Below are 27060 nucleotides of genomic sequence, written 5' to 3' on the forward strand. Positions count from 1 at the left end.
ACAGTACGTTACACGTTTCCTAAAATGCTTCTCTCCTTTATTTACAGCACTTCCCCCCCCTCCCCCAAATGCCACTGGCATAGGTTTATTCTCTTAAATACGGCTTACCTGAGTAATTCTTCAAGATTCTTCAACAGCTGGGACTTGAAAGGAGAAAAGGCACCACAAGGACTAGGAACAGGATTAATAGCGGTGGATGTTTCACATCCAGGAGTTCTTCCCGTTACTTTGTATTCCATCATACTCCAGAGCTGCCTAACAGCTTCTACATAAAGTCTGACAGCACATTTGGTATTGTACATGCTTTATTAAAATGGTATTCGTATTTACAATATCTGCAGAAACAATCCCTCCCAAGTCTTGCATTCAGACAGACACGCACACATACACACGCGCGCACGCCCCTTCACTCTACAGGGGGGTGAAGGCTACGCTCCCAAAAGTTAGGCAGCTTCTGGAAGAGGAGGAAGGGTGACTTTTTTTTGTGTGTTTGTCATTACCTAAAAAGAAGCACGGGAGTATGCATTTGGCCATCACAATGCTAATTTAAGTATATGTAGTATTAACATATGGCAGTAACACTGAGTATTCCTCTTTTACATTCTATACACAGAATGACATCAAGGTTTTCCAGTCAACAGAACATTCGAACTTTAGTCTCAATGCTGCTTGTAGTGACTATGAAACCACAAATTTGGGGCTGTCCCTTAAAACAATTCAAGTCTATGTAAGCGAAATAAGGCACAATTAATATCTGATTTGATTTAGAGGATGGGAAAAGGGAGGAGAGGCAGGCTTCAGATCATAGTTGTTGCAGAGAAAAGTTTTACCCAATCCTTTTGAGAAAAGGACGAATTTTACCCCCATCCTAATCTACATGGACTTCTCTTAGAGAACTGAAGTATTCTGCCAGGGCTATTAACGCCCGCAAAAAAAAAAAAAAAAAAAAAAAAAAAGTGGAAATTCACATTTTAACACCAGTTTCAGTAGTCTAACCTACTGATACTGATGCATATGACTACGTCTCTTTTTTTAATGCTGAAGACACATGAAACAAGATTCAAACCTTCCGCTGAGCTTGAAGACTCACGTCTTTTGGAGAGCTTGTAATATATACTATTTGAAGGCTTCAACTTACTGATAAAAAGGAATAGCGTTTTTGACTTTAAATTCCTGGCCCCTCTTCACTAACAAAGCCTAACCAGACATCACAAATAAACTGCAACAAAAAGTTTGGCAGCACAGATAACGTCTTGTATTCAAATCTTCATTTGTGAGTATATTATTTTCCTTGTACAAAACCTGTTGAATGTTTTTCGCAGCAGATGAACTGTACCCAAAGATGCAGGACATTCTGTGATGGGGAATAAGAGGTTGCAGTTCCGAAGGCCCCTGACTTTGGTTGTTTACAAAGTTCATTCCTGTTTAGTGTGATCCTTGGTATCTTCCTCATCTGTGTATTCTGATGGTTCTTCCCCTGGTTTTAGGAGTCTACCTACGTAGTCATATTTTTCTGAAAGAGAGTTATGATTCCATTACAATCAAATACAGCTGCATTTGCTAGTTAGCCTGCACTACGGCAAATTCAATTCTTCTCCTACACACCAAGGTACTAAACCTCAGTTGCTGAAATTGACGGCAACTTATCAGCAAGCTCAGCCTCAAAACAATCTTGCTGCCATTGCTGCTCACTACTTTCTCTACCGTGACTACTTTAAATTCTCCCACAGCTCATCAGGCAAGCTTTATCACACAATGCCTGAAAATGCTGCTATTAGAACTGGCACAAATTCCCTTAGCCTGTTTTGATTTCAATCAATGTGAAAAATGACCCCCTCCCTCCAGAGGCATACTTCCATACTTTTGAGAAATTATTTCAAGACAAACTTGTTCAACCCTTTATGCCAAAACAACTCATAGTCCTAATCATAATTCCATGGCATCCAAAGCCAACAACCCGCGAGCAGGAACTCCATCAGCGAGGCTACACTGAGATCAGAGAATGAAATTCTGCACTGAAGAGCTGAGATGAGAACAGCTTTCTTGTATAAAACCGAAAGGTTCAAGAAGCTATAGTGGAATCCTCCCTATGGAAAAAAGGCCTGAATCCCCCTTATTTTCCTAAGAAAGTTACGCTGCATTATTAACATTACCATCAACATATTGTCAAAAGCTGCCCCAAGCCCACATCAGTCATTTTGATTAAAAGCATTTCCTTAAGGCAAAGATGTGCTGCTAATTGGGGAATTTACCTTTAAATTGCATTTCCCACTCTCTTACACTTTCCATCTGTACAGCATTTAAGTCCGATAGGTCATCATATTCATCTCTGAGTGCATCTTTATCTAGACAGAAAGTTGCTAGTCCCCTGGAGGCATCTCTGCCAGCAAATATTCCATATGGACCCTCTGAAAACAAAAAGACAAAATCGAGACCTTCAAATCTTTGTTTATAGTGACCAATCTCAATTCTTTATACACTCTGCCAAAGCCATACATTAAACTTCAGCAGTGATGGGAACAGCAGCAGTTTCAATGCCATGGCTGTTCAACATTCAGCAGCACTGCAATTCAGTCTTAAGCGTCACTAGGAGATAAAGTCTGCAGAGAGAAGCAGAACCAGGAAAATAGCTTTGAAGGGATATCTGGAGAAATCCCTGTCAGTTGATGTAAATTCCAAAGGGACTGGAGGCTGGAATTCAAAAGAAACACACTACTATTAAGCAAAACAGAATATATTTACAAGTCAGGCATGAATAGAAGCAAATTATATAGACATCTTAATTAGATATCTGTTGAATTTTATCAATAAATAGAAATTGGAGTGCTAATTAATAATTTCACTTCACTTACAGAACCACCACAACTTTCTACACACTACAATGTGTCTTTTGACACATTTCTTCTGCGGAAACAACCTCATTTATTTTGGGCAGCAAATCACCCATACACCTATCCTGTATTGTTCTTGAAAACTGCACAAATCTTTATGTTAAGAACATAAAGCAACTACTTGCTTTGTGACTGATGCAAAGCAGCACAAATATGCGAATCAAATTTTGAGCAGTGACTGTAAAATATTACAAGGAGAACTGGATGATTTGCAAACCAACAACTTTCAGGACGAGGTTGGTAACTGGCTTTCCCAAATTTTAATCTAAAGAACTTCAAGAATATCGTTATCTTTGATTTTCTTGACCTAAACCCAAATACCTTAATTCAGCTCAGTGAAAAAGAAAACAAAAAAAGAAACACTTTAAAATTTTCTGCACTAACTGCAGCAGCTAAGCAACAGGGAAATGCCCAAGGCATTCTAAAGAGTGGTCACTACTTGAAGATAAATAGGCCAGAACCCTTCTCTGGCTTACCTCTCGGAAGACGACAGTGGCCATCAGCCTGAAGAAAAGGCAGCACCCATGGGCAAGAATGAACACAAGCAAGTGGCAACACACTGTCCTTCAACCCCTCTATTGCCTGCTGTAGCACCTCAGACCTCTTCTGCACCAGGACGAGCCACAGGAAATCATTCAGAGAGGCTGGTTTCCTCCCAGGCCGCTGGCTCCAGCCACCACACCTATCTGCTCTTGCCGGGCATTGACTTCATGGTTGAGACACAGGCTGAATGCAGCAGGAAGAACTCCTGAGGCAGGGAACCCGAGTACCATACGGATTAGAAGAAACTACGTCCTCACCAGAATTGCTGTCATCTCTCCACCCCAGAGTGCTTGGCATTGTAAGTTGCTTACAGTCAAACCTGAGAACAGAAGGGTGTCTTGTGTGCCAAAGACAATTCCCTTGTCTCTCTGGAAACAAACCAACCGATTTAAAAGCAAAATTTCACAAGAAGTAGACATCACAGAAAGAACTATCAACTGCAGGCTTGCACTGTGCAAATCTGGCCATAAGAGAGAACCATAATGATTAACAGCATCTCCATGCTCGTCCTTTCAGATAGCTCCAGGTATGGCATTCACAGTAACTACCTCTGGGATCAAGGACTACATTTATGCTACTTGAAACAAAGTCAAGAGGGCTTGTGAACTCCATTCTTCCCTATCTGCATCCCAAGTTAGATGTTTATTTGAAAAACGGGATTCAGAGACTGAAATCAATCCTATACTCAAATATTTAATCTCTGCATTTTGCATGCTCGGTCAGTTCCGTAAAACAGGGCAAGAGGTAGCAATGGCTGTCTTTTGCAACATAATATAGAGCCTCTTCAAACAAAGATTCTTGCTTCATTCCAAAATAGCTATCATTCAAAGGATCTAGGTTTTGATGTTCTGAAGGAAGAACACAGGAGCTGTAAACAGCTCTTACAAAGACCACACACAATCAGTAAATCCTTAAGAGCAATTATAAACCGCTACTCTACCTGCCATCGACAGTATTTTGTCCCCATTTTCTTTCTCTGAAGTGTTTAAAACAAGTATTTCCATAAACCCTACTAGCTATTTGCAGAACGCATTTTCAAAATTCTGGCTAACCGGAGTCAGAGAAGCACACTGTTCCCCTTTCCCTTCTACCCTGCATTTAGTGGTTTATGGAGTTTTACAGCACCTGCTGAGATGCCACCTCCTGGTCCACCAGCTTGATTCCAATTATTTCTATTAAAAAGAGAATTACATTATATTTATCAGTATCAAGCCCTGAACATCCCTGTATCTCAACAACATATACTGTGGAAAGCATGAATGCTTCCAGAATGTATCAGTTTGCATTAAGATTAATGGATGCAAAATTTCTGCAAATATATTGTAATGTCAGATGCTATTATACCAATATTTTTTTTTCTTTTCTAAAATTGAATTTAAATGTTAGCATTCCATCATGTTTGCTACAGAAGCATTAAGGAGTCAAAAAGAAACAATCAAGCCCAGCCCAAGCACTCAACAGAATGCTAACTAGTAAAACCCAGCCTTTGGACTTGGTAGACAGCATCTCAAATTCCAGCTCTGCAAATGTAACTTAGAAACACGCCTCATTCTTTAATACTTTACTAAAAGGCAAATACTGAATTACGATTCTTTTAAAAAAAAAAAAAAGAAGTCACAAGCCTGGCTTCACCTTAGCTGCAGTGTGGCTAAAGCAAAAGTTCAAATATCTCAGCACGAGCAATCTACTTCAAGATTTAAAGCTTCCATTCAGATACTTTTACACAGAGATTAAGCACAGTATTTTATATTAATACAGAATATACAGGTCTGGGGTCTTGCTTATATAAGCCCTAGTCTAATATTTGTTTTCATATAAATACCAGTGCAACAGTCTTAAAAAGGTATTTTGCCTATCAGATTTTGCTGTGCTTGCAGAAGCATCCAGGAAGGTGCCAGCATAGAGAACCCTGCGGAAAAAATACCCTTGAAGAGTATGATTTGGAGGTAGAGACATTAGTGCAAACCTAGACATAACTCCCACAGAGTTCTTTCATGACCAGATGCAATTTACTCTGCAAGCCCTACCCATAGTCCTTCTTTTCTTTCCTTTTGTCTGCCTACCTATTTAGACTGGCTCCTGCTCTAAATAATTGATTGTACCACGACAGGATATACACACTGAAGAGATGGCAAAAGGAGATGCTATTAGCATAGGTATGTGTACCAAACTGATTTTTCAAGACCCCATCACAAAATTTTAGTGGTTTTCTTTTGCTGTACCCCCAAATTAGCTATTTCATAGTCAAATATTTCTTTAAAAACTTCTCCTCCCACTCTTACTTGCCATCTTGAAACAACAAAAGGAAAGTCAGGGGAAGTGTCAAAACCCATTAAAACACGCCTGCTACATGTTACTTGGCTACAGGCCTTACACGAAAGAAAACTTAGTTCCTTGGAGAATGTTTTTCTTCCCATCATTGCTTTCACATATAAAAACACTTTGTTTCAGAGCCTCTGAATATTTTAGCGCTGAGGCCAAACAGTTATCAAGACTACGTATTTGCCTACCTATCTCCACATCTATACCACTACGTTTATACCCTGCCTTCCCAGCCCCCCCAGTATAAAGTCCTCACGTACCTGACAACTCTATCTTGCATAAAGTATGCCCTTCTCTGAGCTAGAACACATGCAAAATGTTGCTAACCATCACCTGCAGATCCTCACTTCTTTCAGAATCCAGTTAAAAATCTGGCTGCCTTGAAGAATCTGACATCTTGTTCCAGCCTGACATTCATCTCTGTTCACAAATGAACTGGGTAGTTTGAGAACTGGCAAAATCCACGTCTTCTCTGCCAGTGAAAATACCTTTCCAATTCCTGCACTCAGGATTTCTGCATCCCCTAGCCCTGTTTTGATTATTAAATGAAGATGTAATTTCTCTTTGCAGACACCCTAAACCAACAGCAGGCAAGGAAAAATACACTTAATGTTAAAGCACTGTATTTAAAAATTTGAGATAAGAGGCTGTCCAAGCTGAGTTTTTATTTGGAAGCACTGCTTCTAGTCACTTGCTCCAAACAGGCTAAACTGGATCTCGGAACAGCATGTTTCAGTTTTCAGCTGGTTTGGCCAATAGTTTCCCCCAGCAAAACCTATGCTGGCGTTCAGCTTTCGAGTAGGTACTCTTGTTTTACTGAAACAGCTGTCTGACCACTTCAGTTCCATACTCACTTTGCTGAACATCCCAGACTACTGCTCCAAGACTTGTCACAAAGGTGAACAGTGTATACTGAACTTTGGATTGCTCCAACTGTCAGCACAGGGACTGCAGCTGCCTGTGGACTTTACATCTAATGAAGCGATTTGCAATCTCAGAACTGTATTGTCTCACAAGGCCCATAGAAGTTCCCTGAAGAAGCCACGCAGGGTAACAAGGTTCAGTTTTAAACCAGCTTTGGTTTCTTCAAATGGTCAAAAGGCACTTGCAAGCAATCACCAAATATGCAAAGCATACCAGATGTTCTTTGCATCTGTGGGCTCCATGCAGCCGCTGGAAATAAAAACCCATTTTGTCTGAAGCTTAGAAATTCGGGGACAACATTTCTTGATTAAGGATGAAGACAAACTTCTCTTTTAATGTAAGTTAGAGGAACAAAGAGAGAAAATTATTGGCAGCTGCACTACCCTACCACTTTGTCTACCTTTTCCACTCCAAATGAAGCAAAATCTCCACTGACTGTTTAAAACTTTCTACCTGAATCCTGACACCTGTCTGTTCAGTGTTGCATCTTTTATGAGGGAATGAAAAAGCTACAAATTGGACAAAGCCGTTCTGAGATGCAGCTTGAAAGCAGAAGCTTTCTAATAACATTTATCACTGGGAATTCAAGGTGACATAATTTTAACTTTACTGCTCCAGATTTACATGAAAGGAAAGATGTGGGTCAATTTTAAGTTACAACTTGCATGGAAAGTAAGCATTCTTAGGAAAGTGATCTACAAAGTCTACATACTAAGATGGGAACTGCTTAGAAAGAAAGGTCTAAACCTGGCTTCTCAGGCACAAGACCAGAGGGCCTCGCTCTCTCTTTTGCTTGCTTCCTTTTTAACTCGGTGAAAAAAAAGTGCAAGAATTAATGACCCAATTTCAACCACAGGGGCAGACAACGAGCGCTTCCAGGAGAGCCTGTAGTTCAGTAGTCAGGAGATTCCTAGAACACAGCTCCACACTTGAGGAAGACCTGGATCCCACATCTTGCCTTAGTGAGAAATGCTCTGGACACAAGTTTATTTCACAATTAAGGCAAGCAATGCAGGCCAGGTTTTTTGATTAAATGAAATGAAACTACACTGCTATGTATGCACTGGATTTAACATCTATACGTCACTAACAACAATGCTACTATCACATCCTAACATATCTTGCTCTGAGCATACATGCTTGATCAGGTCCCTCAAATCTCAGGTGACTGGAACTTGAATAGTTTAAATTGGAACTAAGGGTTTACATGGACCTTTTATCAAACACACAGCTGTTGACGTTTTAAAGACTATAATCAGGTTATTAAAAAAGGAAAAAAGAAAAAGACAAAGAGCGAGCTGACAGACACACAAAGCAGAAGCAGAGGAGGAGATAGTGATGCATCTTCCTGCACAAAACCACTTGACTGGCCCCTGCTCTCTGTGAACATGGACTGAGGGCTTAGAACAAGCCCTTCCTTCATCCTGAAGGCCAAGGCACTATTCTCTTTAATCAGAAGTATGGAAACAACCTCTCGCCAATCTGCATGTATACACCTTTTGAGTGCCGCTACTTCTGGTAGGAGCTTAGCTTCTTTATCCAGAAATGCTGTTTCTCTGAAAAGCGGAGTTCTGGGGTGAGAGACAGCACCATTACACAGACACCAAAGAGCTGACAAACATCAAAACACAGACAAGACACACACCTTACAGAAAGTACTTCTTTCCCCCCAGTCTTATCCTCTGTATTATCCGTAAACCCTTGGCCTGTTGTGTTCTTAAGATAAGGCCACCCTTAACAGAATTCTCCAGATACAACATATATGATGCCCCTCCTGCAACATTCCACTCTAACCATACCCTCATAAAGGATGTACTGAAAAACATCGGTGCCGTCTTTTAAATAGAGACACAACGAAGTTTACAGCACTCTGTTCCAAAGGAAGTGCAATAGCATCAGATTATTTTTACAGAACTGATGGCAAAAAATGACAGCTGTTTATTAGAGAATTTTCTGAAGTATTTAACATCAGAAATCAACAGTTCTTAACTGGATTTGCAACATCAAATAAAGGTAATTTTCCCCTCATGAAAAATGAACTATGATGGAAATTTTTGTGGAAGGAACTACCACCTAATCTATTCCTCTCAGCAAACCGGAAAGGAGAAATCTTCACAACATGCTGAAAGACAAGAGTGGGATGAGAAATAAGTTGACAGTGACAACGTATTGCAGCAAAGGAAAGTCAGGAAATTGATTTTTTAAAAATCATTAAACATTAAGAACCAAGAAGTGATGTGGAACATTTGTATACGCTGGACTGCATATAATCTTGCTTTGTCATGCTCAAAGCCACAAATATTTCATAACTGCACAAAGTATTCAATAAGTTAATTACAACCTGTTTACAGCATTATCTTGGCATGCCAATTTAAATGCTAAATATTAGGATTTGCTAACATTGCTTTAACTCTTGCTATGTCCTTCTATTGGCCGTTACCAGGAATCTTGATACAAACAAACATGACATTAAAGGTTGTGATAAATGAAACAGTAAAAACTATCTCTCATTCAACCCAGTACACGTTAAAGGTATTAATCATCAGACTCAAAGTGATGAGATGTGATTACAGATGGGGAAATCGCCCCAAAACAGCTGCTTTGAAATTCTGGTTATATGGTATTTTTAATAGCGAGCCACTAATTGTTTACTATTTCTTTTACAGTTTGTGTGTGATAAAGGAAAAGGTAATTAATTAAAGGTAATAACCAAGCAAAGCATTCTAGGACACTTACTCATTTGGGCACAAAGATGGTATTTAATACAACTAAAGGTGAAGTCTCGAAACAAAGGGTATACTTGCAGAACACAGGACTATCCCAGTAAGCTGCATTTTGGAAAAGAACTTGGCAAGTAAGGTTTTAAATTAAGAGTTCAAAGAGGCACAGATAGTAAAATATGTGATATAACCTTTTCTTGCTCTTAGCTAAAATGCATCAGACATAACCAAAGACTGATAGGATACCAATGAGATAAACTGGAAGGCTTAAAGAAGACAGCAAGAGAAAAACCAAAAAATGTGGAAAACATTTTGATTAAATATTCTAGAAATTGATGTTTTCAGTCACGACTGTTTGAAAGGATGACCTCAACAGTCTATCAATTTCTAAAAATATCTTAACTGTATGTGTTTAAAGGGCTCTCCAATGAAACAGACCAAAGCATAACAGGATTCAGTGGATGGAAACTTACAACACAGGAGAGCGTCTAATAAAATCAGAAGCTTACTGTGAATTTTAATGGCATCTCAACTGCTGGACAAAAATCTGGACTAGATGGCAATTCTGTGCATTTTTAGCCTTCTGCTGTAAGTAGAGAAATAACGAACAACTCTGCATCCAAACTACACTGAAGGAAAAAAACCAACCCACCTTTATTTTAAGACATCGGAAGACATTCTGAGACAGCCACGTTATTCAACGTTAACCCAGCAGTCAAGACATACTTAAGATTTGATAGTGAGCCCTCAGCCAATGCTTTTTGCTGCCTTAAAAGCTGAAGCACTATTTCGCATCAGTACCTCAACAAAGTACAAAAGGCTCACTGTCCTAACCTGCAATATCAGCAAAGCCAGTGCCCTCAACTGTTTCTTCTGTTAAACAAAATTTAGCCATGGCTTTGCTGGTATGCTCTGCGCTTCTCTTGCTATACTCCAGCTATGAGGCATAGTTACCTAAAAAACCACTGTGAACATCTGGCTACTCTGACTGAAGTCTTTCTGAAAAGGTCTCAATCAGCTGTAGAAGACTTTTCCACCTAAGTCTTCTCAGATCTTTTAAGGCCTGCACACCACCTATGAGCCTTTTTTCTCTTCAGCCACAATACAGTCGCAAGAAAACATTCCCTGACATGCATCTCTACAGGGAAACCCCATCAGCACGATTCTAAAATCAACACCTTCGGCAGAAAACACACAGCTGATAATGCACAGGCTAAGCATCACTATCCTCATGTGTGTGGCCCAAGTAACAGAGATATGACAGACAAAGATGATGTCAGTTCTGTTATAAAAAGGCAATCTTTCACTACAGGGAGGCAGGGCAGGTGGGGGGAAGCCTTTGTCCCTCTTCACAAAAAGCTGGAAGCACTGCTTTAGGGAAACCAGCTGCTGCCAGTTATCAAAAAAACCAGACTGAGGTCCTAGAACATAAAGCTTTGGCTTCCTCACAAAAATAGACCTCCAGAGGATGACGATGTGAATCAGTGATGACATCTACAATGGAGGGTCTAAAATTTAGTTTATATTTGATACACAAAAGAGCTAAAGTGACTGTTTAGATTAAGGCTCAGTATTATTTCACAGAGTAATTTATGAAGCAATCTGTCAACTTACTGGTGTTTTAAGTTTCACGTAGCATATGCATTACCTGCACTTTATATCAGCACTTATGTCTCAGCTTAAAAACCCCTAAAAAGTGAGAGACAAAAGAACTAGCCTGATTCAGTATCATGAAAGATGGAGCCCACCAGACTGCAATTTCTCAGCTTTACCACTCAATAAACAAAATAAGGCATGGCAAAGGTAGCTTAGATGCTATTGTTGTTTTCCAGTACCCAGTCAGAAAAGCAATTTGATTCATTTATGCCAGTTTTGATTTCTGCAACTAGCAGCAGAGCTGGAATCAAAAACCTGGAGGGTAACAGGAGTTACAAAATACTAGCGCAGTTCTACTGCACAACTGTTTGTCACTTCCCTGGTAAGAACCAAAGACTTCTAACATGTCAGTTCTGTATTATTTTTTTTTTAATCTAAGATTACTTAAAAATAATAACTTAACTTCAACTATTTTCAAGGGGGGGAAGTATCCTCTCTCTCCTCCATCCCTTGCACAAAGACACTTGCCATACCTACTATGAAAACTCCTGCATAATTTGATTAGATCATATTTTCCAAACCACCATTGTTTAAGGAAGAAAATTATCAGCAGTCATCACCCTCATTTCCTTTGCCATCAGATGTGAACACAGTGCTCACCAGTAAGTTTACCCGCCTCATTATTAAGAACACTGTTTATTACAAGAGATTACGCTGCAGTTTCACATCTACAATGTGAATAGCTAAACATTGCTTTTAAAGCGTACTTTTCCGAACCTCTGAAGATTCGCTGAACCTTTGATGCATTTCTGCCCCAAAGAACTGTGCTGTCTATTGTTTTAAGAGAGCGGGTTGATTTCTGCACTCTCCTCGATGGTAGCAACACAGCAGTCCCCGAGCTCTCCCTGTCTGCCTCTATTCTGATTAAAATTCATATTCAATATGGCATTTGCACCTAAATAAGTAACCAGCTTGTTTTTCTCTTTCCTGAACCATAAGAGCTAGAACGAAGGAAGCATTGCTCAGCTGCACTTGGGAAACCTACTAGAAAAGACAGAAGGGGAAAAAAAAAAAAAAAAAGAAGCATTATCAACATGGCACATCCATATCTAAGCAACTGGATACACGGATGCGCGGGGGATGCCTGAAGGGAGCCCAGCGCCGTCACGCATCACCTGTTCGCAAGCCCCCCCAGGCCGCAGGCCGGCCGGCCCAGCAGGGGCTGTGCACCGCAGCCACCGGGGCCAGGTCGCGGTTTGCGCGGCCGATTCCCACCGGACACCCCCCAGGTGGCCCCTATCTGTCAGCCGAGCGGGCGACGAGCGCGGGGGGGCAGGCCGCCCGAGATAAACCCCGGGGCCCGCCTAAGGCCGCCGCGCCGAGCCGCAAGCCAGGCCTCCCCGAAGCCCACCGGCCCGCAGGGCGGCGGGGGGAGGCCCGGGCGCCGGCAGCACGGAGCCCCCGGCGGCAGGGCACGCCCGCCGCAGCAGCTCCCCCGGCGCCGCCCCCGCCTCCCGCCGGCGCCGCCCGAAAGGCAGCGGGCAGCTGAGGGGGGGCGCGGGGTCCCCGCCCGGCGCGGCGGCGGCCGCCGAGGGACGCCCCCCCGCCCCGCGGCCCCGGCGTCTCACCGGGCCCGTAGAACTTGCTGCCTTTGGTCACGTCGAAGACTTTGCCGTTGACAGCCAGGAGGATGCGGGGGTTGCGGGCCCCGTCGAACTCGCGCAGCTGCTCCAGGGAGAAATCCCGCCGCTTCATCCGCGGCAGAGCGGCGGCCTGGCTCTGCCGAGCCGCGCCCCCCGGCCCGCTCCGCGTCCCCCAGCGCAGGTACAGCCGGTAGGCCGCCAGCAGCGCCAGCGCCAGGAGCCCCACGTTCAGCAGCATCTCGCCGCCCACGGCCGCCGCCACCGCCGCCGCGCCGGCCGGCGGCTCCCCTGCGCCCCCGCCCCCTAGGCCGCCGTCGCTGCTCCCCTCAGTCCTTAGCCTCCCATCCCCATCGTCCGCCATCACTACCAGGCCAGCGCCCGCCCGCCCGCCTAACGGCCCCGCCCCCCCAACGGCCCCGCCCCGCGCCCGGAGAGACGCGAGGCGGCCGCCGCGCCCCCGCCCGCCGCTCCCCATTGGTGCCCGGGCTGGGCGGCACCGCCCCCGGCAGGCTCGCGCCCCGCGGGCGAATTGGGTGCGGACACGCCCCGCCAGCCCAACGGCCCCTCCGCTCGCGAGAACCGCCGCCGCCGCCAGTGCGCCTGCGCGCCCCCTCACACACACGCGCCCCCTCCCTCCCCCCCCCGCGGCCAGGTGGCATTGGCGGGAACGTGAGGGGGAGAAGGCGGCGGGGTGAGGGGGCGTGGTTTCACCTCAGGGGAGCGGGCGGGCCCCGCCGCCTGCTATAGCAGCAGCAGCAGGGCGCGGCGGGCTGGCGCGTTAGACCCGCGGGGCGGGCCGGGCTGGGCCGGGCTGCGTCGGGCCGCGCCGCGGAGGGGAAGAGGTCGAAGGCTGGCGGTGCTGGCTGCCGGGGTGCAGCCACGTCGTGCGGCGCCCTTTCGGCGGGTGCCGAGATAAGCGACGCGTCTGCTCCGAGATGGTTTTGCTGCCCGCCTGAGTGAACGCAGGCGTGCCACTGAGGTGACACTGCAGCCCGGCTTGAAGATAGCTCAAGGGACTGCTTGGTGCACTTCAGTGCTTAGGGTAAATACAGCCTTCCGTTTTTTGCCGTCAGAAAGCGGGATGGTTGCTAACAGTAGCCTTGTCCACTAGAATTACTCCTTGTGCATGTGGCAGTGCATTAGGTGGCTTTACTATGTATCTTGTTGTACAACTCATGCCTGGCAGTGAGTTGGCTCAGTTACCCGAGGAGAAACACTAACAAGACTTTCTTATTTTCAAGGAAAGAGTGGGTACGTGTAGGTCACCTCGCTAGGATGACACTTACCTGCAGAGAAAGCAAAGACCTGGGCAGAATTTAGCCCTTCTGTTCCTCTCATCTTGGGAACGTGTTCCCAAGCAAAACTGACTGTTGCATCAGGTGATGCTGAAGAGTTGCTCTACAGATGTGTAACGGCCTAGGGAGTGCAGGCTGGGCCCAGCCACTCTCCCTGCGGCCAGAGTGTGAGTCAGGGAGTACTTTGGACTTGAGAAACGTGGTTATTCCACGTAACTCTGTGGTGCTGAAGCATCCCTGCATAGTAACATCAGCCTTAAGAATAATACATTATGTAAATTCAGTCACAAAAGTTGAAAAACTCAGATGTTTTCACAAAGGCTGGTAGATGGTGCAAGAGACTCAACCCAGTGGAAAATAACATTAATGGTACTTAGCATTTACATAAAGCTCTGTGTTTTCAACACACTGTGTAAGGGTTAGGTATTTAATCTTCTGGCCTCTGAGCCAGTTCAGTAATGACTACCTCTGTGAGGAAACAGGATGAAGTTCTTGCCAGTTAAAGACCTGCAATTAAAATACTACTACTATTTCTTTTAACCCAGCAGGCTCTATTTAATATAAGTAAACACTATTAAAAAATTCCTTTTATCTTAACAAGTTACAGCTTGATTGTGGTTACAACAGTTTTTATCACAGAATTGTATGTTTGGATTGTCTGGGCACAGCTCTGCTCTATTGCAGGTCTGAAAAAGACAGGAGTTGCACTCTTAACTCTGGGTTTCCTTCCCTCATGAGTTTAATTTAGATTTTCCACAACATCTTACTATGCTCTCTTAACTTCCTTTGTATTGTAAATATGAGTTCAGAAAACAGAAACAAGTAGTAAAAGGTGCAAAGTCCTTTTACCCATGTTTCTATCAAGATCTTATCTTTAAATTCATACAGACTAACTAAATAAATCTAGACATTTATTTGAAAGCAGGTGGTTTTCCACTGCATTAATGTGGTGTTCTGCTATATTCTGGAAAGAATGCTTTCAGGAATCGGTGTGGCTACCACAAGCATTACTAGCCTTCTGTCCTGCTCTGGATGCCTTCTTAAGAGATTGTATTGCCACCTGGGCTTGGCTGGGATACCTCTATTTACTTCTGTGAGCCTTGGCTTGGATCTAGTGCAGCAAAACGGTGGCAATTTTTGATCCCCAGGTAAGAACTGGAAACCAAGCGGAGTCCCAGGAACCTGCCCCAAAGAAATGGAATTGTTTGAAAGACTGACTTGAGAAGAATTTGAATACTAGGAAATAGACAAATACATTAGAAATAGCATATTTAGTATTTGTATTACACTAAGTATACTTGGATTAGAACATTTTCAAACCTAGGAGATAGAAACGACTGAAAACATGTAGTTTCTGAATTGGAGAAACACTGGCTGGTTGCCCCCTTGTTAACATACACCTCAGACAAGTCCAGATACAAAGTGCCAAGGAAGTTAAGGTCCCAGTGCAGCTGCAGGCACCTTTGACCAGAACATCATCATTAGATGACAGAGGCACTCATGATCTGCTACCTCAAATACAACAAGCAAATGTCTTCCTGTCCTGGCGCAGACTAGTTTCAACTTCAGTCAAATTTTGTTACCCTGCTGTTAGATTTGCCTGCCAGAAAAACGCCAGAAAAAAACAGTTTCTCCACCATGACTGTTACCAGTGTTTCTTCTTCACCTGTCCTTGGTTTGCCAAGGCAAAAAGTCTGTCCCTGTAAAGCATAAACATTATGTTCTATAAAGCTATGATGACTAGTAAAGGGTCCTGAAAAGTATTTTAGCATTACTGTGTTTCTTCTGCTGTTCTTTATGTGCATTTCTTGTTGGTTCTTTTGGTGTGAACAAATCTTATTTTGAACTAATTGACAGCCAGCTGTCATAGATCCTGACCCATGATTGGGGAGCCTAACTATTGCTAAGGTGGCAGTGGAGTAATTACAGCAGTATGATTAGTGAAAGGAAAATTGAGCATCCTGGGTTACCTGTGAAAAAAACAGTCAGAATTTTCCAGATTCTGGAATTAATGCACAGCTATTTTATTCATACAGATTTGATATGAGGAGCAAAGTAGTGATAGTTGTGTATCACGGTTTCCCTTGAAGAGCTTAGTGAATCCTGAAAAAATATATATGGAGTATTACCAAGTTTCTAATTACATATGTTATAGCTTCTGTTGTTGTTAATTATTTAATTTTATAGGGTTTTTTTTACCTAACAGAATTTGAAGAATACCTAGAAAATGAATTATCACTATATTTTAATGCAATCTCATTATTGTTACTTGTGTATCCTCTACTTCTTGAAGGTTGATAGGCATTAATGTTCATAGCAGTCTCTGCCATATCTGACATGATTTGTTCTAGCAAAAAGGAAAAAAACCAGTAGTAGTATCTTGTAAAGCTATTTGCTCACTGGTGTTAGATGTTCAATGTCTCTCCACATCAGTATATATTTTCTTCTTCAGGGTAGTCTTCTGTATTATAAAGTGTCAGATATACTATGGCTAACTATTGTACCTTTGTCCTAAGAATTTCGCAAATAGATCAGTTGCCACCTACTTTGCTCCACATACAAAATAATTGTCTAACATTTATTACTTTTTTTTTAGAGAGAAGTAGGCAGGATGCTTCTAGGTGACTTTTCCATTAGGAGGTGAATGCCTCAACTCAGAGTTACATTCTTCACTTTTCTCTTTTCAAACACTGCTCATTACAGTCTCTGGAAAGGAGACTGAACTCAGTGAAAAACACAATGAGAGCAAAGTTTCACAAACAGAAGTTGAACTCTGGTACAAGCTATTATCATGGCTGAAGTTTATTTTCCATTGATTTTGAAGCTGAAGAAACATCTGTTATCACATAAAGACAGGCTACATTCAGGACAGATTGGGAGGCAAACTGCGTGCGAAGGAATGTAGGAATGTCTCAGTAAATTTGGAATTATAGAACAATCAGTCAGCTCCATGGATGTTGGATATTTTTAAAGCCAGCTTAATGTACAGGATGCACCAATGATTTAGTTTTAAGCTGATAAAGCTTGGAAATGCTTACTGTTTAGGTCAATGCAATGCTTGATGTCTTATTTCAAAACAGTATCTGCTTACATTTCTTAAGACATCTTTATTTCATACTTATTTGAAGTGCTACATGTAGACCTACCTAAAAGTTTTTAGTATTATGTCACAGGGTCTTTTAATGAAGGGATGCAGAATGCATGCGTTATGCAGAATTTCTTTTTCAAAATTTGAAAATACAGTGTGAATAGCCACAAAGTGAAATTTACATTAATCCATTTGCTTGTTTTGGCTAAGACAGAGTTAATATTCTTCACAGTTGCTGTTATGGGTCTCAGTTTTTCATTGATAAAGAGTCAACTGTTATTTCTTAGTCTTTGTAAATGGTGTGATGTGTGAAGTGCTTGGTCATAATATTGCAGCAATAATAAGGGTAGCAAGGAGAGTGGGGATAAGACCTGTCTAGAGGGTTGGGAAGTAGACTGTGCACTGGTACGCTGCGGTTCATGAGCGCAGGTATGGGTATTCTTGCCTTAGCGCTGGTAATGTATGGCATTGTAGATAATGAAATAGTGCATGTAAAATGTAGAATTAAAGTCAGAAAATAATTTGAACTCCTTAATGCAACTGCAAATAATTTTAGTATTTCTGTACATCCAACTCAGTTCTTGACCGTACAGGTATGACCTTTTGCACACTGGGCAGAGTTGTACTGTGTGTATTTTACTACAGCACTGGCAAACCAAGCGCTTAGGTAACCAAATTATGTTTGTCTGTGCAGTGATATAGTTAAATCCCATGAAGTCCATAAGAGTTTTTCCAGTGTCTTTAATTTCACAAATTTAATAATATTAGTAAACTTGTCTTGGTTTTAAAAAGAGCTGGCTTGGTTGGTTGGTTTGTTTGTTTGTTTCCCCCATAGGAAATACCACTAACGTAGACACTTTTTGTGTAGTTTTCATCTAATACTGAGTTAGGCGAATTTCAGTTGTTTGTTGGTTGGGTTCTTTTCCCAGTTTAACTTTATCTTGGGATTATCTTCATAAGATACTGCTGTGTTTACATGTACATTTTGTTCTGTAGCATGATACCACTCACATTGATATGAATTCCTATGGTAATTTCCTTGGTTCACTGCAATCACCGTCTTCTAGGTTGTCCACAAGTGTCGGTCTACCTCAGCTGCTGTTCTCTCTCTTTAAGTGTTAGTGTTGATACAGTGAGTTAAAGTTAACAAACAGAAGCAGGCCACTACTAGCATTCCTCCTGTTCTGCGTTCTTGTATGTCTTCGTCCTGCTTACCTGCCTTTCCATCGCAGTTCCATGAAGCTTTTGAGGCACTTTATATTCTATTCAGTCTTAAAACACTGTTCCAGGCTACTCTTGACAGCTAATGAACCCGTGTTTTGACAAGCCAGTGATTCATAGTAGCTGACCATAGGAACAGACCTGTGTTTGCTAAGCGGTGATGGGAAACAGACTGCATACCTCAGTTTTGGGTTTGTTTCAGAAATGGTTGCTAGCTGTCCTAGGAGATTTCAGCAATGAATTCACAGATGTCCCCATAGGATCGAAGTGAATGAACCAATGTTTCAAGCTAATAGGCATTTTTTTCAGCTGTATCTGTTACACTGTTGGTTTTCCTAGAGAGATTGGCTTCTGTTAAGGGCAAAAGCCATTTAAGCAGCTTATGCAGAAGCCTGTCTTCCATCCCAAAGTCCACGTTATTATTGAGGGGGGGAAATGATGAATACACAACCAAGTGTAAATGTGTCATAGTAGTGACCTAATGATTTTAAATAGGCATACATGACCGTTCATACAATTAGATGCCTTTCATTCAAACATGATGGGAAACTAAGATAGTTAAGTCATAACTTAGGCTACTGATAATAGACCTCTTCATTGGACAAAACATATCAGGGTTCAAATCCACCAAAAGTCAGTCTGTCTTCGTAAGTATTTTTTAAAATTTATTTATTTTTTATTTTAGCGAGGGGCTGTGAAAATTATGCACACATACAGCTCCTGTTCTTTGGCAGACATTCATAGTGAGGAGTAAATTGCTGAAGTCTTCTGTGGAAAAGTCCATGTTTTCAGTTTTTGCCCTTTCTTTTTCTGTTTTTGATGAGGAAGGGGAGGAAGTTGTAGGATACAGACTGATTATACTTATCAGGTAGCAGCAATTACATCAGCAGCTCATTGGTAGCCTTTGCCATTTTCTAATAAATAATACTTACAAACTTATGCATCCAGAACTGTGGTCAATTTGTTTAGTTAATAAGGTGAATTTTGCTGGGTCAGTTCTGCTATTAACACTCACATTCACTGATATGTGGTATTGTCACCAGGGTCTACAAAATCTTTTTATTGGCTGAAGAAATTCCTCTACTGGAACAGCATACCTTCTCCTTGCTTAGAAAGATAGCATGGCCATTGTATTAAAATTTAACTGGGGCCTGTATCATAAAGAAGCTAGGCAACATTTTTCTTTTGAATTTCTGATTAATGAATTGTCTTTCTTTAATTTTGCAGGTACTCTTGAGTACAGAAGGGCCATTTAGCGGACTGAGCAAGGCATTGCTACAGATGGCAAACAAGGGCATCTCATTCCCAATGACATTGCTGTGGAGATGTAAAAGGAACACCAAATTCTAGGATTTGCTGCAGGTACAACAGGAATAAGGAATAAGAAACTCTGACAACTTAGTGGCATGAAAAAAAATGAAGAAAGAAGGCACTTGTTAGAAGGGTAATGAGTAGTTTCAGCATCTAAAGTTTATGTGCAGATACAGATTTTATAAAGACTAATGACGAGGTCCCTGAGCAATACCACATAAAAATTATAACAGTCCACTTATAGACTTAATTTTCAGAGATTTCACTTTAGCTTTAGTTTGCACTTGGCTTGCCAAAGTGTACTAGGTAGTTAAAAAACATGTTTTGTTAGCTGACAGAAGGTTTGATCACATTGATCTTAAACATTTCCTTTTATATGTTTCTAATATTAATAAAGTTGTTTGTTTATTTAGACATTGGTTGTCCAATTAGTCATAAAGAAATGGCCATTATGTTGGAATGCTTTAAAGAAGAATAAAGCAGCCAATCTGTAAGATCAGATACAACAGCACCCCGTGCTCACAGAAGAGTACACACCAAGGTTTATGTTCAATTTGACATGTAATTAAAAAAGCAATCAACACTTATCCCATGCAATCCATACAATTAATCTGGCACTATGTAACTATACAAATATATAGTCATCTAGCCTGAAGCTTGTTAAAAAGTAAGCACTGCAGGCCTCTATAAAGCCTGATAACATATGTGCATGGCATGTTCCAGAGCATTTTTCTAGCCAAAAACCCACCATAATAGCTTAGCAATGAATTGCTCCCTAAAACGGCCTCATCTGCATACATACCATCTTTCTAATTTTAGTCTTCCTGATTTCCTGTGAAAGTTATGGGTGCTTCCCAGAAGCACAAGTCAGCTCAAAACAACTCATAGCAAAAGTTTACAGGATCCAGACCTTGACAGAACCCTCACTTTCAGCTTCTCAAGTAAAGGTACAAAATGAAGTGTGCCACAAACTTACTTAAACCGTTTTTAGTGTGTGTTAAAAGGAAGTGTTGTCTTGCCTTACAAATGCATGTTCTACTTCAGCAGTGGCTAAGAACATACTGATTTTTATGTACAATTCCCACATTGTCTGGGACTTACTTCTAAAATAGTGTCAGGAGAAGGTAAATGAGGTTTACCTAAGTATGTTAGCAACTTCTAAACCTTTACAAGCGATGGCACTGGTGCTGAGTGAGGTTCAGTTTGCCAAGCATCTTGTCAGTGCCTCTACTCTTAAGTTATGGTTTTGACATAGGTGTGACCAAATTCCTCAAGACATTCAGAGCTGGAGTTAGATTTCCTCTGGTTAATGCAAGCATTAAAACTTTTGGGAGGACAAATTGTGGGCCCAGCCTTTTACCTGCGGGAGTATTCCATATGCTAGGTTATGAATTCAAGCCTTATGTAAGAAGAGACAGCCATATCCTTTTGGGACTAATCAAGATCCTGTGATGAGAGGAATGTAATTATTTTGTATGTAATAAATACATTAAATATGTAAGGACAACTGGAAAGCAGAAGGATGTAGTATTTTGTGTTATGGTTATGTTTTCTTGACCATACACATCAGTCTGAAATTATATGAAGCTAGATGCAGAGTTTCTAATTCATGTAAAAATGCAGCAGTGAACCTGTTAAGCAGGCAGGTTTAATTGTTATTGATGTGCTCTAGAACAGGTGAACTCAATCCTTTATATTTATACAAGGAACATTTTCATGGAGGGTAATATTAACTAGTTCTCTTATTCCAATTCATTTTTTTATTTATATATTATAAGGATATGAACCTTTATTCTCCTCAATTCATTGAATACTGCCAGAAAAAGAGAAAGGACCAAAAAACCCAAAATGCTGTGCAAGCAAAACACTGTAGTGCCTGTGTTTTACTTCCCTCCCCTTGGAAGAGACATATAAAGACCACTGAACATATGGTAGATGATGGTAACATCACTCAGTCAGGGGTCAGATGCAGCTATGTGGAGATGACAGAGCTGCTCAGTCAGATGGTTGCTACTGTATCATATGAGCAGAATCGTGCCTGTCAAGCTAGCCTGTGCTACCAAGGAGAGGGAGATAGAGTGGGAAGGGACTGAAGTCTTTTAAAACTTGCCCTCCTGTCAAATGCATGCTTTCCTCAATACATTTCTGGCAAATTTTTAGATACTGTAGCAACAAGCGAGTTAGACTAGAATACCTTGCAAGTCTTTCATTATTAAACCCTTTCGAAAGTAAGTGTATAATACTAACAAATCAAAATAGGAGCACTCGACTTGTGTTTTGCACTCACCTAGCAGGGGTGTGTATGACTAAATAAAACACAAGGCACTGGAAAAGCAGGCTTAGTGTGTATGTATCCATATTTTATCTCTTTGCACCCCTGTCTCTTCCTTTTAATTTGAATAATGACCAGGACTAGGCTGAAACTGAATGAGAAATCCATATTCCAAAGAAGCAATACAATATTATAATTTAAACATCAGTTTGTTAGGATTGGGAGCTGCAGGGGCATTACAAAGAGCCTAGAGAGAGTCAGAAGGGAGAGAGGTTGTCTTCAACCCGAGTAAGGATTTGGGAACTTCCCTGTTAAAATCTATGTTCAATGCAGTCTTGCAGGAGTACTCTTAAGAGACTAAACTTTTCCTCCAGTGGTAACAACAACCATGTACTTCTAGTAATTTGTGCTGAATAGGGATTCAACTACACAGACAGCACAAACGTTGCACATAAGTATATCTCCAGTGGAGCAGATATACTGCCAGTCCGATATCTTTTTTACAGAGGGTTGTTACAGCCTCTTTTGCCTTGAGTAAGTTAATTTCTGTTTAGACCGTAAAGGTACAAAATAATGCATGCCAGTGTTACGAACGAGACATTCATACTTTCTGGATATCAGGTTTGTCCCTGTTTGGAGAACCATTATACTACAGTAGACTCACTCCGCATAAGTAATTGTCAAACAAACCTGTATTCTTTATTTGTGCCCATAATAATGTAATTAAAAACCTATATGCAGAAAAAATGATGCAATATAAGGTTGTAGTTCTGCATTAAGTAATATAAAATCTGTGCGTGCCGGATTTCCTGGCAGTAAAAATTTGATCTGTATTGGCGTGAGCACACAACTGCATTTTTATCAAATCAGCCAGAGCATGTGTTACAGTGTTTATTTAGATTTTATGCCAGCTTTCTGCCAGTAGAGCAGGGTAAATCATGCCTGATCCAGCATAAAGTTAGAGTGGTACAAACAGACAATATCTCATCTGATAGGAACTCTCCTGGGACAAAATTATTTCTTCAAGCTATTTACTGTCTCGCAGAATGATAGCCTACTACCCTAATATGCTGTAAACCCTACACAGTCCTTAGACAAATCTTTTTCAAGTCAGAGCATGTCTGTATCTGATTAGCTGTAAATAGACTGACAATCTTTTCCTCAGAGGGGAAGAAGGGGAAAGTCACAAATTCAAATTATATTTTACACCTTAGGCAAATACAGAAATGTTTCAGAATATGATTTGTAAAGAAATCTCAGGTGTACTCATGTATAAATGTAAATAATGAGATGAGAAAAAATGAGTCGTAATGATAATTAGGAACGTAATTCTTGAAATTATAGGTTTGGGCCCATATTATGAAAGAAAAAGGATCTGATTTTGTGCTTCCTTCCCTATTTTTTCTTTTAAATATGCAGCTGCTGTGTTGTATTATGGATCCTTGGCATATCATTCTGAGGATGAATTGTCATGACACTAGTTACTGGAGGTAAAGATAGTAAACAAGAATGTTACAGTATGACCAGATGATTTTTGAGATTTCCTAAATTGAAGAGTCGAATTCGTCAGTAGGTATATACAGCTTTTACTGATTTTGATATAAAATTTTTTTGAGGTTATTTAAGATTTTTTGGGGATTTTGATAATTGTTGTTTAAATGCCATTAGAATTTATGCATTTACTTTTGTCACTGCAGTATTGTCTATCTTTGGCCAGGGTTTGTAACTGACTGCAATTCAACATGCAGTGACAGTACTGCTTAACATTGTTCAGGCAACCCTGGCTACTCATTTCTGTACCTGCACTGCAGCCTTTACTAGGTGTGGTGGGCTGACCCTGGCTGGACACCAGGTGCCCACCGAAGTTGCCCTGTCACTGCCCTCCTCAGCTGGGCAGAGGGGAGGAAATAGAACAAAAGGCTTGTGGGTCGAGGTAAGGGCAGGGAGAGATCATTCAGCAATTACTGTCACAGGAAAACCAGCCTCCACTTGGGGAAAACTAGTTTGATTTATTACCATTCACATCAGAGAAGGATAATGAGAACTAAAAATCAACACTTAAAAACACCTTCCCCCCACCCCACCCTTCTTCCCAGGCTCAGCTTCACGCCTGATTTCTCTACTTGGTCTCTCAAGCAGCGCAGGAGAACAGGGATGGGGGTTGCAGTCAGTTTATCACACATCGACTCTGCTGCTCCTTTCTCCTCACACTCTTCTGCTCCAGTGTGGGGTCTCTCCTACGGGAGACAGTTCTCCAGGAACTTCTCCAACATGAGTCCTTCTCATGGGCTGCAGTCTTCATGAACTGCTCCAGTGTGGGTCACTCCCACAGGGTGCCGTCCTTCAGGAACAGGCTGCTCCAACATGGGTCCCCTTTGGGGTCATGATTCCTGCCAGCAAACCTGCTTCAGCGCAGGCTTCCCCATGGATCACAGCCTTCTTCGGGCATCCACCTGCTCTGGCGTAGGTGCTGGATGGCTATCTGGGCTGCAGGTGGATATCTACTCCAGCATGGACTTCTGCAGGCTGAGGGGGATAGCCTGCCTCACCAGGGTCTTCACCACAGGCTGCAGGGGAACCTCTGCTCTGGTGCTTGGAGCACCTCCTGCCCTCCTTCTGCACTGACCTGGGGGACTGCAGCGTTGTTGCTCTCATATTCTTACTCTTCTCTCCAGCCGCAATTTTGTGTTGTGCAGATTTTTTCCCCCATCTTAAATACGTTATCACAAAGGCTCTACCATTGTTGCTGACGGGCTTGTCCTTGGCCAGTGGTGGGTCCATCTTGGAGACGGCTGCCATTGGTTCCGTTGGACATGGGGGAAGCTTCTGGCAGCTCCTCAAAGAAGCCACCCCTGTAGCCCCCCTGCTACCAAAACCTTGCCCTGCAAACCAACCACGCTAGGCTAGCACAACAGTTTTTTGGGTGCATGGTGGACTAGCCCATGGAACTGATTTAACTGAAGAATAGCAGAGATTATGAAAGCTGGCACTGTTACTGATTTTTTTTTTTCTTCCCCCCCCAACTACATAGAGTATGAAGATAAACAAAGCTGGGAACTTACAGCAGACCTGGCAAAAGGGTATGGTAGTGCTGGATAAACTGAAAGAAGGATTATTCCTGACAGACTGAAGGTAAGAACATACCTGTTCCTCCATTCCAGGGAATAAGTTAAAGTCGAAAATGTTATGCTGAAGTAGATGCAGTCAAATGAATACAGAAATAATTTTGAAAAGTACAGCATGTACTGGAGGTGTAAGTCAGCTTTGTTCTGGTATGACTGCCTCTGTACTAATTGTTCTGGTGTAACAATGTTAATAAAAATGTTCTTCTGACAGAGTTATGCTAGTAAAACTTATACAGGTACAAGACCCCTAAAAATTGGAATCAGGAATAAACAGCATACCCATCTAATGTAAACATTGCACACCCCAAATTCAACAAGAATTCCTGTTATGCAGATCTAAGTTAAGAGTTTGTAGAACTGCAATTCTATTAAGCTAGCACTTTGGGAGAATGCAGAAGTTCCTTTTCAGAAGTTGTAGATCTGTTGCGTTTCTCATGATACATTTCAGTGAAATTTCCAAAATCATTCTCGGCACAGCTGAAGCATCTTCAGCATTCTTCTACTACCATTTCTTCTACCACCGCCACCTCTTAAAAGCCTATGTTTGTTCTCCAAATGGGGCCAGATTGTACTGAGAGATTGGTATTTTTAATGGAGTTTCCTGTGGAGGAATAACCTAGACTCTTGGCAGCCTACCACTATTCAATTCATACACAGCACTCACATCATTTACTTTGTACACAGGCTAGGGCTCGTGACCATTCTGATGTAATCTGTGCTAACAGTGCTGTTTTAACTGCAATCAGATTACATTATATGCAAGTGCTAAATGTATATGAGAACTTAAAACACGCTTTGGGGTTGACTTTTGCAAAAAGTGATGCTTCATAGAAGCTCATCAGTAGAAAACCTTCCAAGAGAAAGCTGATTACATATACCAAGTTAAGCTCTGATGTTAGACCATATTTGCTACGTAGGTAGATACTTAATCCAAAATGTGATTTCTGTATTTCACTTCCACTTGCAAGGGAAACAGCAGCCATCTTATCTGTAATTACAGTGCACTTGGAACCAAATGGGTCCAGCTACTGAGCAGCAGACACAGAGACATTCTCCTAGATAGGCTATTTTTGATTCTCAGAGGCTCAGGAGTGACCACAAATCCTAAAGCAAAGAAACTACTGACGACTATTGAGTATGGTTGGCTCAGATACTATGAGGGGAGTCTGGTCTCCTTGAATGATCTTGAATGATAAGGCTTGTTAATTTGAGGTAAACCAGTGGGAACAGGAGTGATGTGAAAGAAACATCTATGTGATTTCTCTTGATTCAATTTCTTATAAAATATTGGAAAATTAATGTAATACCTTTAAATATTAAAATTGTCATTAATATCATCATATACTGTTACTTCATTATAATACTAATGTCACTGTACCTACATAGGAAATTTTTTTATATTCCCCCAAGTGCTGTGCACATAGCTTCCACACATATCTAAATAACCTGCTTTTGTTTGCCACTCTGAAGTCCCAGTGGTTGGAGCTAGTTTACAGCCGGGTTTGCTATCTCTATGCAGACCCTAAGAGTCAGCATTTTGCTCTAGGTCTCCTTTGTGCTTCCCATAAGTGCTGTGCTGACATCCTAACTCTTCTTGCTCTTTGGAAGAGGCAAAAGTACAGGAAAGACTAGAATTCAAACTTTTTGAGAGAACTTGTGAATTGAGCTGGGTCACGGGCAGGCTTCCTGCAACATCACAGTAGAGCAAAAGATGTGATGATATTCAAAAAGAAGATAACTGATACAGGCTGGGCCTTTATCAGAATTCAAACTAAACAGGGTATTTTTAAGACATTGACGACTTACTCTTCCATTTTGGATATGAACAATGTGGAAGACAATAGTGTGGTGTGACTGAGGAATGCTCTATAACCATGTTTCCAAGGGATCTTTGGTACAGAGAAACTTGATCCCTCAAGTATGGATGTAATCCTGTGTTACCCCTCCTTCCTGCTTACCTTCATCACGTTTCTGTTGCTGGGTGGTCTTCTGTTAAAGCAATGCTCTGGCAGCAAGCTTAACCGTTAAGAACCATTGCTCTTACCATTGGAAGATATTGGTATAAATATGATGTTGTGTATACCTAGTATTTATGTTCATTCCTGTAAT

General features: G+C 41.6%; 1 protein-coding gene and 1 long non-coding RNA gene across 2 annotated transcripts; one reads left to right on the top strand and one right to left on the bottom strand.

The window, feature by feature from the left end:
• Nucleotides 1–287: 287 nt before the first annotated feature.
• PGRMC2 (progesterone receptor membrane component 2) lies at nucleotides 288–13020 on the bottom strand. The gene is made up of 3 exons (XM_040615250.1): nucleotides 12625–13020; nucleotides 2253–2408; nucleotides 288–1513 (listed from the first exon to the last, which is right to left on the bottom strand). Exons 1-3 carry the CDS (start codon nucleotides 12998–13000, stop codon nucleotides 1416–1418), a joined length of 630 nt encoding a protein of 209 aa, XP_040471184.1. The 5' UTR covers nucleotides 13001–13020; the 3' UTR covers nucleotides 288–1415.
• A 461-nt stretch (nucleotides 13021–13481) lies between these two features.
• Nucleotides 13482–21004, top strand: LOC121082661. Its single transcript, XR_005826084.1, has 3 exons — nucleotides 13482–13681; nucleotides 14907–15082; nucleotides 19471–21004. It is a non-coding gene; the product is annotated as an uncharacterized LOC121082661 (long non-coding RNA).
• The last annotated feature ends 6056 nt before the right edge of the window (nucleotides 21005–27060 follow it).

This window comes from Falco naumanni, chromosome 1 (assembly GCF_017639655.2).
Source record: "Falco naumanni isolate bFalNau1 chromosome 1, bFalNau1.pat, whole genome shotgun sequence".
Lineage (NCBI taxonomy): Eukaryota > Metazoa > Chordata > Aves > Falconiformes > Falconidae > Falco > Falco naumanni.